At 34.0% G+C, this 18,391-nt stretch overlaps 1 protein-coding gene across 4 annotated transcripts in view; it reads left to right on the forward strand.

Moving 5' to 3' along the window:
- The window catches only part of RTN4 (reticulon 4), a 67,993-nt gene that overhangs the window by 24,001 nt on the left and 25,601 nt on the right, over window positions 1-18,391 (forward strand). Inside the window, exon 1 of one of the 4 annotated variants that reach the window (XM_081254746.1) lies at window positions 10,775-10,894. The exons of the other annotated variants lie outside the window; for them this stretch is intronic. Coding sequence (XP_081110872.1) covers window positions 10,861-10,894 — 34 coding nt within the window. The 5' untranslated portion in view covers window positions 10,775-10,860. Of the gene's footprint in view, window positions 1-10,774; window positions 10,895-18,391 lie in introns of those variants that run through there. 4 annotated transcript variants of the gene reach the window in all.

Here is an 18,391-nt window from a genome sequence, read left to right on the forward strand (position 1 = left end):
GAGCTCTCCTTTTCCATTAATTAACTAATTAATTATCAGTATGGATTCATGAATTTCTCTTTTCCCCCCAGTGGTTTATAATTCATTACTGTACTTAATTATTTTGGTTGTCAATTGTCACAGATTTGGAGGGCTCCCCTTCAAATTGGCTCAAGGACATGCAGCTTGTCCTTTTTTTTTTTTTTTTTTTTTTTTAGATGTTGGGGGTAGGAGTTTATTAATTAATTAATTTATTTTTGCTGTGTTGTGTCTTCATTTCTGTGCGAAGGCTTTCTCTAGTTGTGGCAAGCGGGGGCCACTCTTCATCGCGGTGCGCGGGCCTCTCACTGTCGCGGCCTCTCCTGTTGCGAAGCACAGGCTCCAGACGCGCAGGCTCAGTAATTGTGGCTCACGGGCCTAGTTGCTCCGCGGCATGTGGGATCTTCCCAGACCAGGGCTCGAACCCGTGTCCCCTGCATCAGCAGGCAGACGCCCAACCACTGCGCCACCAGGGAAGCCCCTTTTTTTTTTTTAAGAGTGGAGAGGGAATCACTTCTTACTTTCCAGCATAACGAAATGGTGTAGGCTCCTCTTTTGCCCACTCTGTCCCAGCCCTGAAGTCAGCAGTTTCTCCAAGGATCCCTGATTCCTTTCAGTGATCAAGAGCTGGATGCTAATTGTACTTTGCTCCTGTGGGGTCTTTCCATTTTAGCCCTTCCAGTGGACCAAGGTAGGAAATACTTGTATACATACATACAAATAAACATACACATATTTATTTATATATTTATGAAATCATGTGTTTACATAGATACCTCCAAATCATTCCCAGAGGACTATTTCTTTCTTCCCTCATTTCACATTTGTATGTTCCTTCTATAGTGAGAACCTGGCTTCTAACACTACCAATACATTTATTAATTTGTTTAATCCTTGAGTACATCTAAAATAGTTTTAGAATGTTTTATAATATCATTATAATAAACATAGTAAAGGGTTCAGGTTTATTTTTTAAATCCACCTCCCTCAACCCTGCCCAGGTTACTCGGATTAGTTTTATTTTCCCTTTTCCTTCTACCTTCCCCCGTCTTCAGTGTGGTTATAATACTCATTTGAAATAAAGTTAGACTTGTTTCAGTTTGCTTTCAGTTTTAGGTTTTCTTTCTCTCTAGGACATTTTTAAATTAAGAATTTTGAAAGGCTGAGAAAAGAAGCTGAATTCTTTGCATTTTACCTAGAAAGGGGAGACTACCATTTATGGGAAATCTTTTAAACACCAAGCATTTTCACATAGTCATCTCATTTAGTCTTCACCATATCTGAAAGAAGGAATGATTTCATGGATGACAAAACCTAAATCTGGGGATGTTACAAAACTTTACCGAGGTTGCATAGCAAATTATGTAGTAAGCACAATACTTTTGAGCTTCTATTGTGTTCCAGACATTGGGCTAACTTACTTTTTTTTTTTTTTAATTTTTATTGGAGTATAGTTGATTTACAATGTTGTGTTAGTTTCAGGTGTACAGCAAAGTGAATCAGTTACACATATACATATATCCACTCTTTTTTAGATTCTTTTCCCATATGGGTCACTGCAGAGTATTGAGTAGAATTCCCTGTGCTATACAGTAGGTACTTATTAGTTATGTGTTTTACATATAGTAGTGTGTATATGTCAGTCCCAATCTCTCAATTTATCCCCCACCCCCACCCCTTACACTCTGGTAACCATAAGTTTGTTTTCTATGTCTGTGACTCTTATTTCTGTTTTGTAAATAATTTGTACCATTTTTTTTGGATTAGATCACATATAAGCGATATCATATGATATTTGTCTTTCTCTGTCTGACTTCACTCAGTATGATAATCTCTAAGTCCATCCATGTTTCTGCAAATGGCATTATTTCGTCCTTTTTTATGGCTGAGTAATATTCCATTGTATATGTGTGCCACATCTTGTTTATCCACTCCTCTGTCGATGGACATTTAAGTTGCTTCCATGTATGGCTATTGTAAATGGTGCTGCAGTGAACATTGGGGTGCATGTATCTTTTTGAATTACAGTTTTCTCCGGATATATGCCCAGGAGTGGAATTACTGGATCATATGTTAGTTCTATATTTATTGTTTTAAGGAACCTACATACTGTTCTCCATAATGGTTGTACCAGTTTACTTTCCCACCAACAGTGTAGGAGGGTTCCCTTTTCTCCACACCCTCCCCAGCATTTGTTGTTTGTAGTTTTTTTGATGATGGCCATTGTGACTGGTGTGATGTGATACCTCATTGTAGTTCTGATTTGCATTTCTTTAATAATTAGTGTTGTTGATCATCTTTTCATGTGCTTTTTGCCATCTGTATGTCTTTAGAGAAATGTCTATTTAGATCTTCTGCCCATTTTTTGATTGTGGTGTTTGTTTTTTTTGATGTTGAGCTGCATAAGCTGTTGATATATTTTGGAGATTAATCCTTTGTTGGTTGGTTTGTTTGCAAATATTTTCTCCCATTCTATGGCGTATCTTGTTTTGTTTATGGTTTCCTTTGCTGTGCAAAAGCCTTTAAGTTTCATTAGGTTCCATTTGTTTATTTTTGTTTTTATTTTCATTAGCAGGTGGATCAAAAAAGATCTTGCTGCGATTTATGTCAGAGAGTGTTCTGCCTGTGTTTTCCTCTAAGAGTTTTATAGTTTCTGGCCTCACATTTAGGTCTTTAATCCATCTTGAGTTTATTTTTGTGTATGGTGTTAGAGAGTGTTTTAATTTTATTCTTTTATCTGTAGCTGTCCAGTTTTTCCAGCACCACTTATAGAAGAGACTGTCTTTTCTGTATATTCTTGTCTCCTTTGTCATAGATTAGTTGACTAACTTTCTTATTTATATTAGTTCTTATCCAGTTCCACAAAGGAGATATTTTTTCCGACAAGTGAAGAACTGGGATGTGACCTAGGTTTTGTCCCCTTCACAGTTTTGGAGCAAGCAGTTATTGTCCTAAATACCAGACGACCAGGGTGCTGCTGCTTTTATTACATACCTGTTGTGTTGGGGGCATTAACCAATGCAAGGCATTTTAAAAACGTCAGGAACATTGGTTACTGTGTACATTTTCTCATGTGGTCCTCTATAAGTAGGGATATTAGAATGAGGATAACATTCTGTTGCTTTCACGTGGAGACTGAATAACCCTATTGTTATTCAGCTGGACAACTGCTGTCTTTGTTGTTGGTGGGTCATTGGTGAAGAAAGGTGCTAATGTCTCCCCTCCAAACCACTGAGATCTTGACTTAATGATAGTGATTGCTTAATACATGTTTGTTGGTTGCCTGGTTTGCCACTAGTGCACAGAACGTTTTAAGTTCATAATCATAGTATAGATTGTGTTTTGCTGACCTGTTGGAACTATTGGTGAGTGAAGTGTAAACCAACCAGAAGTTAATTATTCATTATACTTAAAGTGTGTGCTTTCCAGGAATAACCAAATTGTATTGCCATAATAAAGAACTCGCTGAAAAATGGCCCATTTATTTAGGTAAAGAATTAAAAATTATCCTTTGCCAATTTATAGATACTTCTTAAATGTGTTCATGAATAAGAGCTTTCTTTTGATGATGTTTATAACTTAAAACATTTTTCTTATATTAATTAAAAAAATTGATTATATGGCTTTTGGGCTTTCTCAGTAAAGCATTATAGATATTAAGTATTTTGTTAAAATACATTTTTAGTGAGCATATATAGGATGCTTCTTGAATATTATTATTTGGATTTTGATTAGGACAGTGAGCAGTTAATCTGATGAAAGTAGAAATTTAAGTACCCTGAAAAATGAAAATGTTTAATCTAACACATTGAGTAGAATTATCTTTAAGTGGAAGGCTTTGAGTAAATATAAGTGTAGCTAAATTAGAAACTGACTTATTAATAAGGAAATGATTATATTTACTTAAATGTTTGACATTGTCAAATTAGTGTGGATTTATTTAGTGTTTACTGTGGGTCCAATACAGATTGAAAATAAATATGAAATATGAACCTTTATAAAAGATAGATACTGCTACATATAATATGGTTGAAAGAACTTCATCTTGGGCGTCTTACATACCTAAGATCTAATCCTGGTTTTATTCCCGATTAGCTGTATGACCCTGGGCAGATGTTTTAATCTATTTGAGCTTCAGTTAAATTTAGTAGTCAGAATTTCTCTCAGGGACCTGCTGTCAGTGAAGTCAGGGTAGCAGTACATGAAGCAATCTGAAGTAATATATGCTAATTGTACAAATTTGAGAAGTAGAGAAAAAGCATGTAGATGAAAAAAAAATTGTAATTGTATTGCCCAGACATAATCATTGCTAGTATTTTAGAATATTTCTTCTAGTCTGTTTCTATGCATATGGATACTTTATGAATGCAGTGAAAAAAAGTGTTTTTCCAAACTGGGATCATACGTTATACATTGTTTATTGCTCTACAAAATTCAGCAATATATTATATTGCACAATGCCAAAATTTCCATTTCTTTATTTTTCTGCTGTGTGATTATCTAATGTTTAGTGTTCCTTGGTATTGGATATATTATAATTTAACCAGTTCTCTAGGATCCTTAGATTGTCTCCAGTTTTTTTAATTTATAAATAATGCTGTTTATGTTTAAATATGTTGTACATATCTCCAAATTATTCTTTTCCATAAGTTACTAGAAATAAAATCCTAGGAAATGGGTATGTGCATTTTTAAGTGTTTTGACAAAAATTGGCTGTCAGAAAACTTGTACTAATTTTTAAAATTTTTTTATTGGAACATAGTTGCTTTACAACGTTGTGTTAGTTTCTGCTATACAGCAAAGTGAATCACCTATACATATACATATATCCCCTCTTTTTTGGATTTCCTTCCCATTTAGGTCACCACAGAGCACTGAGTAGAGTTCCCTGTGCTATACAGTAGGTTCTCATTAGTTATCTATTTTTTACATAGTAGTTTATATATTGTCAATCCCGATCTCCCAATTCATCCCACCCACCACCTTCCCCCTTAGTATCCGTACGTTTGTTCTCTATGTCTGTGTCTCTATTTCTGCTTTGCACATAAGTTCATCTGTATCATTTTTCTAGATTCCACATATAAGCTAATGATGTTTGTTTTTCTCTTTCTGACTTCACTTTGTATGACAGTCTCTAGGTCCATCCATGTCTGTACATATGGCACAATTTTGTTCCTTTTTATGGCTGAGTAATATTCCATTGTATATATGTACCACATCTTTCTTTATCCATTCCTCTGCTGATGGACATTTAGATTGCTTCCATGTCCTGGCTATTGTAAATAGTGTTGCAATGAACACTTGGGTACATGTATCTTTTCGAACTAGTTTTCTCCGTTATATGCCCAGGAGTGGGATTGCTAGATCATACGGCAGTTCTATATTTAGTTTTTAAAGGAACCTCCATATTGTTCTCTGTGGTGGCTGTATCAATTTACATATTCCCCCCAACAGTGTAGGAGGGTGCCCTTTTCTCCACACCCTCTCCAGCATTTATTGTTTATAGACTTTTGGATGATGGCTATTCTGACTGGTGTGAGGTAATACCTCATTGTAGTTTTGATTTGCATTTCTCTAATAGTGACATTGAGCATCTTTTCATGTGCTTTTCGGCCATCTGTATATCTTCTTTGGAGAAATATCTATTTAGATCTTCTGCCCGCTTTTTGATTGGGTTTTTTTTTTTGATATTGAGCTGCATGAACTCTTCGTATATTTTGCAGATTAATCCCTTGTCACAACTTGTACTGATATTTACCCTTCTAATGGAGTAAGACAACAACCCATTTCTCTATTGATCACCAACAATTAGTATTATTTATTAATATTTTTTAATCAGAAAATTTGGATAGCTAAGGACTTATACATTATACAAAATTCAAAAAGTACTATTACAGTAAGTCTTCTTCCTGTCTTAACTAAGCTGCCTAGTGCTCCTTCCTAGAGTCATTTACTAGACTTCTCATATACTTCCAGACATTGTATACCTGTCTTTTTTTTTTTTTAAGCCTTTACCAGTTTGATAGGTTAAAGTAGTTATCTTGCTATTTTGATCTTCGATTATTAGTGCAGGTGAGCATGTTCCACATATTTATTGGCTGTTTGTATTTCTTTTGTGAATTGCCTGTTCATACCCTTTGCCCATTTTAAAATTTAGAATCACCTCTTTCTGATTTTATGAGAGTTCTTTATATAGAATGGATGCAAATCCTTGTCATGTTACAGTTTTCCCTTAGTTTTCTAAATAATTTTTGTTTTACTTTACATTTTGGTGGATATTTTCAGTTTTCACGTGGGAAAATTTATAACTTTTAATTTATTTACTAATTTATAGTTTCATTTTTATGTTTAATTCTGATCTGTTCAAAATTGATTTTGAATTCTGGTCAGAGATCATTTTATCCAACATGCTTTTTTGGTGTTGGAGTTGTTTTCCTATCCCCATCACACTCTGATAGTTCCCTAGTACCAGACAGCAATCCTAAGGAAGAGCCAGAAAATTGAGAACAGTTTTAGCCAGATTGCATGCTTTGGGTTGGACAGTCCACGGTACTATGGGTGTTGGTGCCATCTAGTGTTGTAGATAGAAAACGATGTCTTTGGAACGCTCTGTAATTGAGCATATGGAAATTCAGTTGGGCCGAGAAATTTAGTGAGTTGTGGATATTTGCTTCACACTAACAAACGACTTTGAAAATGACTTTATAAAAGGATTTTGAATTTTGACACATTGTACTGAATCAAACAAATGCTTGAATCATGCTATGATAAACATTATGAAATGACCTTAAAGATTCCCCCAAACATGTACTTTAGTGAAAACTTAGAAGTTTTAAAAGATCTGTTCAAAACCCAATGGCTATTAAATTTTTAAATTCCAGATTTAAAAATGCTTTGGATCTTTTGGATTATCTGTGTATTTATTTTAGATTATAATATAAGAAATCAACATTTATTTAGTTCTCATTGAATAGTATCAGTTTCTTTCTGTATGATTTTTAGTATGTATTTTTATCAGCTTATATGAAATTGTTTATAGACCTGAAAATGCTCATTATATTTTGGTTATTTTTTAACTTGTCATTCATTTTCTAAACCAAAGTCTTTGTTCATGTCTTAAAGTTCAATTCAGTAGTTAGTGCTGAAGTGCTGTAATTTAGTCCATAGAGGGCATTACATTACAGCATATGGTATTAAACAGCATTATTTAATATCTTTCAGTAATGGGACATATGTTTAGTTTTATACTTTTGTATAGCTCAGAATAATTAAATTTTGAAGTAAGTTTAAAACTTACTGTGTAGCTGTAATTTTTTTTTTTTTAAAAAGTCCTGTTGTCTATTGCTGGAAAGTAGAAATAATTTTTTTTAGCTATCAAGAATTGTATACAAGCAACCCCCAGTTTAGAGAGTAGCACTTTCAATCCAAATGACCACCTCTTTCTCACCTTATTTGCCTTCATTTCTGAACATTGTAAAGCAAACAAAGCAAAACAAAAACTTGAATTTTTCTGGGGTTCAGAATTAGAAGAAGGAAAGAAATGGAAAAAGAGGAATATCTTGGGAGAGCTGGCCTAGGAGGTCTTAGAGTTTACATATTGTTGCCTATTCCAAAATACAGTCCTCTACTGTTTGAAATCCTGCCACTTAGGTACAAGACACACACACACACGTTTATGAGAGTGTTATAGAGAAAGGAGTTTTTTATTCTTTAGTAGGACTTATTTTAATCATATAATTTTCCTGCTAATGAGGTAAGTGCATGAAGAAAGAGTTTTGATCTGAGATATGAAGAGAAGAGAAGTGTAGAGAGTGTAGGTAATTTTAGAGCATGGGTACTGTTTGGAAAGGAGTTAGGGGTGTGTTTGGGGCGGTTTTGGTCATTGGTTTTTGTCATGCTTTGGGGAGATACTAGGTATAAGGACATTGAGGAATGAGAAGTTGCCAATCATGAACTCAGAACAGGTGATTTCAAAAGTTCAGTGTAAGGCTGATTTTGAGTTTAGGAAAAGAAGAATTCCCCGCCTCCCTACCCCCATGCACAATATGCAGTAGGACTTAGAGTTCAGAGAGCACTTTTATTTGCTTGTATTATAAATAAAGGAATCTTCTGTGCTCCTCTCCTTTGGAAGCCTTTACTTTTAAGGGAAAATAAGTTCCTATCCCAAGTAATCAATGTGGTATATATATCTGCTCTATTTGAAAATTGTCCTTGAAATAATTTTTCATTTTTAAACAAAATGTTAAATATTTGAAGGAAAACAAGTAAGTTTTTAACAGATTTATGTTCTCTATTTGCCTGTTATCTTGGGATTTAATATGGAATAGGACCTGTAATCTACCCATATAACATTTTTTCTCAGCTGGAGGAGAATAGAACTACAATAACAAAGCACAGTAATGTGTGTGTGTGTGTGTGTGTGTGTGTGTGTGTGTGTGTGTGTGGTGGTGGTGGTGGTGGTGGTGGTGGTGGTGGTGGTGGTGGTGGTGGTGGTGGTGCGGCGCTTCTTTTTAAAGAGGGTATTGGGTTATTGCCTAGAATTAAATGGCTTAATATATGCACTTTCTTAGATATGATTTACAGGCTTTATTTCCTTGTGGTTTTACGGTTAAAATTTTTAGCATAATTATAGTAAATAGCTAGCACTTACACAGGGCCACTTTTTATCAGGCACTGTCCTAAGGCCTTTTGCATACACAAACTCATTTGATCCTCTCATCACAATAAGCCTAGCCCAGTGGCTTTACATTTTTAACAGATTGGTCTCATCAGATTTTCAAACTTAAGCACTTTTTCCTTAGGTTACCAAACTTAAAACAACTCTAGTTTTAAAACTTTCTAAGAAAGAAATGGGCAAAATGTAAATTGATTTATCTTAGTTAGTTTTCCCTGTAAACTTAATAGCCTAAATTGCAAAGATCATAAAAGCTAAAGAATTAGATATTACTATGTAAGGTCTAATTTCGGGGCTCCTATTTTGACTTCTTAATCTGCCAGGGGAGCTATTAAGTATGTTTAACATTTAGATGAATGGGTGTTATTATATGTTCTTGCTGTCTCAGATGATTTTTAAAAATTGTTACACCAAGTCAAGTACTGGAAGATGTGAATAAAATGAATGGTAAATACCCTTTGTCTCAAGAAATCTTTTTTCTCCCCCTACTATTAATGTAGTAATCTCTGACTTCAAAACAGTGTTTGGGCGATGTTTTTGAGTGCGTTATTCTAATGCTAAAGTATTTATTGGCCTTAAGTCTTAAGGGATTCATTATTAGAAAATACTATTCTGAAAATATTATGTAGTTAATGAATAGTTTGGGATTTCTAACTATTGCATGAAGAGGCCAGAGATTTTCAGCTATGATATGACTTGGTGACAACTGTTCTCAAATATCACATTATACAAGGGTTCAGTGAATAAAGTTTAAAGTTAAATATTAACTTCTGAGCTGAGAATACTAGACTCTCTTTAAAAATTGCTTTGCTTTATTTATGTTTGGAGTTAGAGAGGCAGAGAGGAAAAGAACTGAGTTCTGGATATTCAGGCCACTTCTGATTTGAAGAATTTTGCAGGGTTTTGCAGCCCACACAGTTTTACAGCAAGTTCCAAAAATTATCATACCTATTTCAGTGTAGCTATAATAGTCTTCTGAAGTATGTAGTTTCGTACATAGGCTCCATATCTTATAATGCTTCAGCATATCTCACATTTAAAAATATTTTCGCTGATTTGTCATTGTATGTTGCCTTTTCTGCTAAGTCAAATGGTAATATCAGTTAAAACAGTTGTGAGACGTTAGTAAAGATGTAATATTCTGCACTGGAACGAATGCCAGTTTTATAAAGTTGAACAAAAATTTCGGAAATTTCTTATATAGATTTGTTTTTGTTTTATCAATAAAATTTTAGTTTGGTCTTACGTCACTTTCCCAAAGCAAATGTGGTATAATTAGTACATGAATATTTCTCCTCAAGCAAAGAGTCTATTAATAGTACCTGCAGTGGTGTCTAATAGATATTTATTGAAAGATCGATTTGGAGCAGGTGGTAATTAAGAATAAGTATATATTTGCAAGTCTCTGGATTTCTGTAGTTGCAAAAGAAGGAAAAGATAGCATTACCTTGGAAATACGAGATTGCTGAAATTAAGTAAAAACGTTTTTCTATTTAAGTAACATATTCAGTAAACATTAATAATTTGACTTTGTGATTCTCCTGTCACACCCTCATAAGGGTGCAAAATGCTGATAATTTAAGAGAAAGTAAGAAGAGACTCGCATTTCCCAGGCTTGAAATTTAAGCTGTTACCCTTCTTTGGATCAGTCCATTTTTATCTTATCAGGTAACCATTGATTTTAAAGTTTTAAATGAAGCTGGAAACCAGCAGCATAATTATCAAAAAATAAATAAATAAAAATAAAACAAAATAAGATTTAAAAAAACTGTACATGGCTTTAAGTGCATTTCAAATATATTCAGTGGTTTACTCTGCCAGAAGAACAACCCTCTTTCTTTTCTTTTGGTGGCCTGTCCCTCCCCCTGCAAAAGTAGCTCCATTTGGTGTGAGCAACAAGCAAAAGACTAGAACAATAAACAGATAGAGGAAGGCGGTAGTGCCTGAGTATTAGTAGCCTAGTTACAGATTGCACTGCGTCAGACTGCTCCACACCCAGAAGGCGTCAGGTGACTTCAGTCCTGCTGCAGTTGTGCAGCAGAGGAGACTGCAGATACGGTTGAGGAAACGGATATTTCATGTCTCAGGGGGTAGATTTTTGCAGTTACAGCTTTTCTGTTGGTATGCATAATTGATAATTGCATCTGTAGGGCAGATCGTGACAAGAGATGGACGGTCAGAAGAAAAATTGGAAGGACAAGGGTATATCTGCTTTTTAATCTTTTATTCATTTTTTAATGTGACCAGTAATATATATTTCTATGAATAAGCTTTGCAATTTAGATATATTTTGGATTGAAAATGAAGCCTATGAAGGGTTTAAGAGTAAAGGATTAAAACAGCTATTTCAAATGTGTTTTTGCAGTTCGTTATGTATGAGAAAATGTCACGCTGTTCTGTTTCACTGGCATTTGATTTAGTCTTTGCAGTCCTATCGTTGATTAGGTTCTATTATTTAATCTTGCATGTTGTGAACAATATAGTTTTAACATAATTTTGTTTGGTCACTTTGGTGTGATAAATCTACATAGCCATGTTTGTATTCCATAATGACATATTTTCTGTGACTATGTATTTTTTTTTTTTAATTTGACTTGGTGATAGTTGAAATTCTATCCAAAGGTTTGTAGGTAGCAAGATCCTGTGTTTGCAGTAAGCCTGTTTTCTTCTTTGGAAATATTATTGAACCTTTAAAGTTATTACCAGTCACCTTTTAATTAGATTATAATTTTGTATATCTTAAAATGGTTAAAATGTATACACAGTAGTTTTAAATGTGCGTCCATATTTAAGTCACTAACCTTTGTCCTTGTAATAACCAATCAGTGATCTTGATCCCCTTTCCTCCCCCTTGAAAGCCCAGATCCTTTCAAGTCTCAGTGGATTGGGGTTGTGTAAGAATTTAAGCTTGTAAGTGTAATGAATATTTTTAAAGTATTTTATTATGTAGATGGTTTAATGTGCCATTTTAAGAAAAAGGGAAGGTGGGTGGGCTGTGTATCTGACCTTATAATAAATTGTCTTAAAAATTATTAGAGCTATTTTTTTAACACCTTTATTGGAGTATAATTGCTTTACAATGGTGTGTTAGTTTCTGCTTTATAACAAATTGAATCAGTTATACATATACATATGTTCCCATATTAGAGCTATTTTTAAGTAGTCCAATTAGACATTCCACACAAGCAATTTGTTTTTCTGGCCACATTCAAGTTTTATAATTAAAAAAAAATTATTTCTATAGCAGAATTGTTAGCAGGATTGGTGATAATGTTTCTAAAAGCAATATGTGGAGCTAATTACAGGAACCTTTACAACATCCTTTTAAAAATTGGTTCAATAAAGTATTGTGGGGAAAAGGTGAGCTTAAGACTGAGTTCATATTGAGACATTGGAAAGATTTTACAGTTAACACTTAACAGAATATAATATAGCTTTGGATTTTTACCTTTATGGTTTCTTTACATGTGAATTTAATGAACAGAAGGATTTTTATTTCTTCATCCTTCTGACCATTAGCATTACAAAGGGAAAGTAAATTGCTATATTAGTTTTTGATAAGTAAAACTGATAGTAGTGATAACAATACAGTAAATCCAGACTTTAAAAATAAGTGAAAAGTCACATCAGGGCCTACTCAGCAACTATTAAGGCTCTGTATTAATAATTTGAGTCTTAGACCATTTAACAGCATCTTAAGTTCTTTATTTGCTAAACTAATTTAGGAATATTTTGAGATTAGAGAAATTAAGATCCAGTATAGTCCATATTATTATACCAGACATTTATTTTGATTATTTTTAGGTACTAAGTATAAAATCAAATTTACTCTTGAATGTCTGTCTCTGGGGAGCCTCATTTTGTATGTAAGTGGAATGGCCTGATATTTTTTTAGTGTTTGGCTTTTTTGCTTGGGAAGACTAACTTTACCTATTGTTCTGATTCATTGCTTAAGTTATATTTTAGTGTTTATCAGCAGCTAATTTTAACGTTGCAGATTAGAGGTTATGATTTAAATGGAAATCCGTGAGAAGCTAAAACTGCCATGGAGTGAGTTTTTCCTCATTTTATGAAAAGTGTGGCGATAGAGGAAAGAATCTAAGCTTTCTAGGTATATTAAAAAGTAAACTTAAGCCCATATATTATTCTACTCTTTTGCCACCCTTGTTCCCTCCTTAAGTCCCATGGTTGAAACACATCCAGTTGGTACATCTGATTATGGTAACATGTAAGGGTATAAAGAAGTGAGAGATACTCTGATTCCGTGTTTTAAAGAGTTTGGTTTTTTTGGTTTTTTTTTTTTTTTTTAGCTTATTAACTAGTATTTAAGACATTTATCTTGCAGGCTAAGACCAAAATTAATAATTTATATTTTATACATTTTTCATCTTGGATTTTCTATTGTTCTTAGCGGGATACTTACAACAAATGAAATCTATGAAGTACTTGATTATTGGGGTTAAAATGGAAAGCGTTGATTAAGACAGTCAAAAGATTTTCAGGAGCTTAAAATAGAAGGAATTGGGTAGGTTTGGGGGTTTGGGTGGGGTGGGAGAATGATTTAACCACTAAACAAGGTGTAATTTAGACAGTGAATAGAGCTTTCTGGGTAGAAGAGCATATTTATAGGATAGTAGTTGAAAGATAAGATTGGTATAAGTAGAGGATGTAGAAGACTTGTAAGATCTAGGTCAGGTTTCCTCAAACTTCCCTGAAGAGGAGAATCACCTAGTGCTTCTTTATTTTTATATGATTCCTGTGACCCTATTCAGATCTACCAAATCAGAATTTATAGGGGAAAGGCATGGCAATATATTAAGCACCTTGACACAAAGGGTTATGTTAATATTAGGCAAATGTAGGAAACACCAACCTAGGTTTTAAAGTTTCTGTTCTCGTATGTTTTGATTTTGGCCAGGGTGAGAATCTTACCGTTTTTGGTCTTCAGTTTCCTCTTCTGCATGATTTCTAGTGTTCCAATTTTGATGTTCTCTGGTTTTATGAAAAGATACCCTGGGTCAGATTGCAGAAGACATTGACTTTTGGATTTTATCATAAAGGAAATAAAGAGCCTTTGGATGTTTTAAAGTAGGGAGTGGTAAAATGACAGCAGTTGTGAAAGACTGTTTTGGGGTGCTATATAAGATAAATTGGAGAAGAACTTAGAGGCAGAACAGGATGACTGTATTTGTGCCCAGATGTGCCTGAACTTGGCCTGAAGTAGGGATGAAAAGGAGGTGACAGGTTTGAGAAACTTAGAAAGGAATACTTGATATCTGACATAGATTTGTGGGACTAGGGTGAGGGAGGGACTCAAAGGACAACATGAAATTTCAGTCAGAGTGCAACCTTGGCAATGCTAGTGCTTTAGTGTCAGTAGAAATAGAGCTAAAGTAGGTAGAAATGATGCAAAGTTCTGTTTTGGAAACTTCATATTTGAAGCTCAGAGAAATGACAGGCTTAATGATGAATGCAGAATTGGGAATTGAATGCAAAGTGAGACAGATGAATACTGTGAGGATATTTGCATAAAAAGAACAAGATTAAGGAAGGAGAGCCTAAAACCTATATTGTGGGGACATGCAGCACAAGGAGGGATCAGGAAGTTATAGTCGGAGCAGTAAAAGCAGCAGGTTAGGGCTGGTTTCCCTGAAATTAGGGAGGGAGAGATTTTTCGAGAGGGAATGGATGGTTAAATACTAGAGAGAAGCCATTTAATGTGAAGATTGAGAAATGATTGTGGACCCTGTTGAATTTTAGGAAAATGTACAACACTACCCATCGTTAGTAGTGTTTTGGGGATTTGGCAGTTAACATACTGTAGGTGACCTTTGAGAGGAGTTTGTGTAGGATGGGGACAGAAATGTTTCTGGCATTAAAATTCAGTTTGATTATATGGCAAGACAAAAACTGACTTTGGACCATTTCTGGAGCATACTTCTTGCAGAGGTTCTTGTAGGGCTCCCTTATCTTTACTTTTGCTAAGTCACTTTCATTTTCTTTCAAAGCTTAAGGTTACTGAGTATATGGGTAAAGGTGTACGCTCATGCTGACATTCAGGTAGAGAGGAGAAGGGGTCTTGGCTGCTTGAAATAAATACCCCTGAGAATCCCCCCCCCAAAAAAAATCCTGAGAAGGGAACTTGGGTGTTAATCAATTGCGAGACCTATTGATTGGAGGAAGCCTCCTGCTTTTCAGTTCTAAACTTAGTTGAAACCCAGCGTTTAGTCATTTCATTAGATACTTCTTCTAGGTCTTGGTTTAGTAGTGCAACACTGTGTGTGTGTATGTATGTGTGTATGTTGTAGAAGGTCTGTGGAAGAATAAAACTACCACTTCACAGAGTGGTTTTGGTGTGTATTTCTAACGGTGTGTGTATGTGTTGGGGTTACGTATGGTACATTTTGTTCTATAATCATTTTTCTCACACTAAATGGGGAAATACCTTTCATTTAGAAATATTCTACATTGTTTTACTGGGTGTAGTATTCTAAGTATGTACTGTTAATCCCTTATAGTTAAATATTCAAGTTATTCCTAAATTTTTGCAAACATGAAGAATGCTAAAATGAATATAATTGAATATAAATTATTGCTCTTATTCATAATTATTTCCAAATTGCTGGGTTATAGTATTTAGGCTTTTGGTTCATGTTGCAGAACTTCCCTTCAGAAAGATACAAATTATTTTGAGTAATGTATAGGAGTGTCTGTCCTGAAACCTTGGCAAAGATTAAGTACTACATATGCATTTCTGATGGTTTTAACTCTTTCTAAGATAGCTATTTTGTCAGTTTTAAGTAAATTACCTGATGAGAACCAGGTTTAAATTGAAAAAGAGTAAATTTGTAATTTTTTTCTCCTATATATGGTTTAAAGCCTTGCATGGATAAGTAGTGGGAGCAATGGAAATATCTTCTCAGTTTTCTTTATTTACCCAAATCTAGTACTCTTAATTCCTCAGAACTTCTAACTGGTTTTTCCACTAAATCCTATATGTTAAGCCAAATTAATCTTCCTAAAGTATGGCTCTAATCATAGCACTTAAGGGGTTTTCCTTTACTTTTCAAATTAAGTTCGTACTATCCTGGACTTTTAAGAGGCATTCCATGGTCTAGTCCTAGCCTTTATAATCCCATCTCCCATTACTCTGTCTCCGGCCACGTTGATGGACTTGCTTCCTAAACATGCCTGTTCTTTGCATTTGCTTGTGTTTTTCTCTCTGTCTAAAATCCCCCTTCCCATTTCATTTTGCCCAAGTCTTGTCAAAAGCCCAATCCTTCCTGAAGTATTCACCTGAAGTATTCACAGGTGGAGGGAATCCAGTATTCCTCAGAACTCCTATCTCTTGGTTTTTCATTTTGTGCCTTCTGTTACAGTTATATATCTATATCTGTATATATTACAGTTATATATAACTAATATATATGTATATAATACATGCAATAATGTAATATATATATAATAATAAAATATATATTATATATATATATATAAATAAATATTGGCTTTTTTTTCTAGTCTGTAAATTCCTTGAAGGCAGAAGAAACAGTGGTGGCCTTATCACTGGGTCTCCTCATTGACTCCGCACAGCTTTTCAACAAAGTGACAGGATGAGAACTTTGATGTTCAGGCAGGTTTACTCCTGGCCTTGAGTCTTATACATCCATCCTTGGGAATTTTTTAAAATGTTTTTTCAAATGGGAGAAATAAAAAGGATCCCCTACCTTACCCCTTTTTAAAGGAGCAATTAATTAACTTAAGCAACTTTTGTAAATCCAGGATTTTTATATCATACCCACAGGCAAGACATCTTAATAGTCACTTATTCTTGTTTTATGGGTAAGGAAACCAAGAAAACTAAAGAGATTAAATTATTTGTTCAGGACTAGACAGCTAGTGGCATAGGGTCATTATCATGGATAATGCTCATTTATGTCACTGGATGTGTATTTATGTGTGTATAATGTATATCTATTTAAATCTGCCTCATTGCTTTCAAACTTTTTAATCCAATCACCTTTTAGGCATTTATGTAAGGTATTGCTAGACACTAAAATACTGTTTGTCTCTCCTCGATACCACGATCTTATATTTATTCTATGTAGCTCAAAGCAATTTAAGATTAAAAAATTATTAAATGTTAATGATACTTCTGCAAGTCTATTGTTAAGAGTTGGCAATTGAGACAGATTTAGGAATTACTACTCTCAGATTACAAATTTGCCAAAATTCTGATTTTCCATAAGAATAGCTGTTGCTAGTGTATAGTTGTTGTATATACTCATTTGTGTATTTTTTCCACTTAAATAATCTAAAATTAAAATAGATTATTCTGGTCAGTGATGTGAATACTTTACCTTATTTCATTATCTGTACTATTAGCTATTTATTCATTGAGCATTTATACTGAGTGTGTGCCATAGGTGTGTAAGGTTATAGAAGTATAACTATAACTAGTTTACCTACTAGTGAAGTTGATTCTCTTTTTAAACTAGTAATTTGCTCAGACTTTTCCCCCTATTCCAGTTTATTAAGCTTTTCAGGTTTATAGAGTTATGGAACAGTATGTTTTCCATTTAGTTTTTATTAGTAGAAAACAGGATTTTGGCAGCAATTTGCTATTTCTAAGGTTTTGTGCCTATTTCTTGTAATATGTGTATGCCAACAAGAAGTAAAGTTGGAAGTGGGAAGTTAGAATTATTTTCTGCTGTATTTTTTGTCATCTTCTAATAAAGCTGGAAATGGAATGTGGGATTAAAGGAAGTATTGAAAACAACATGAACTAATTAATTAAATAAATTGTTGTGGTGGTTATTGAACCTCACTGTTTTCTGTCTCAGAGGAATTTGGATTTTCCTAAGAAGGAAGCAACAATCACAGGTAGTTTTACCTTCCTTCAGTATATTAAGACATTTTCTACTTGAGGATACTTAATCTAAGGGAAACAAGCACTTAAAGTAAGCTCAAATTTCATGGCAAATAACGGAGGGAAAAAGATTTGGTTAAGACTTTATCTTGAAACATAAAACCAACAGTTATGAAAATAAGTTTTAGTTTATTTTTAACAAAGTTTAGGTTGTAATCACAGCTGTGCATAAGTCTTAGAATGAACAGAGATGAATCAAGTTTTTGGGCTTTTTGGTGTGTATTTTTTACTACAAAATTGGTAGTACAACATGATATTTTTGTGGTTGAATTTTCAGTGGATCACATGTAATGTCCTTTTACAAAAATGTTCAAGGGTTTTAATGACTTTCCTCGTGGCTTCTCAATCTTTTGAGGTCAGATATTCTGTTCTGAAGTGCCTATTGGACTGTCAATCTCTTTTGGAGTAATTCTCCAACATCACTCAAAACATTAACCATACAAAATGCTACATTATTAGGAAGATCTGCAGTTTTGTGTTGTGGTTGATTTGTGTTGTCTTATCTATTAATATCTATCTATCTATAGCTATTTACAGTTTTAATTTATTAATTTCAGAGGGACAATTTAGATGGCTTCTAGGAACCACGATTTGCAATTTGAACAGAACATGATTTACTCCTATTACTGAATCTATGTTCCTGGAATTTACTGGTCTGTGTATATAACTCTGCTCATGGTGTTAGTTAATTACTTCTCTCTTCTCAATTATTTAAATTGGGGTTGAAACACTATTTGGAATCCTCAAGTAGGGTAAAAAGCAAACTTGAG

Source organism: Mesoplodon bidens (genome assembly GCF_964165515.1).
Source record: "Mesoplodon bidens genome assembly, chromosome: 14".
NCBI lineage: Eukaryota > Metazoa > Chordata > Mammalia > Artiodactyla > Ziphiidae > Mesoplodon > Mesoplodon bidens.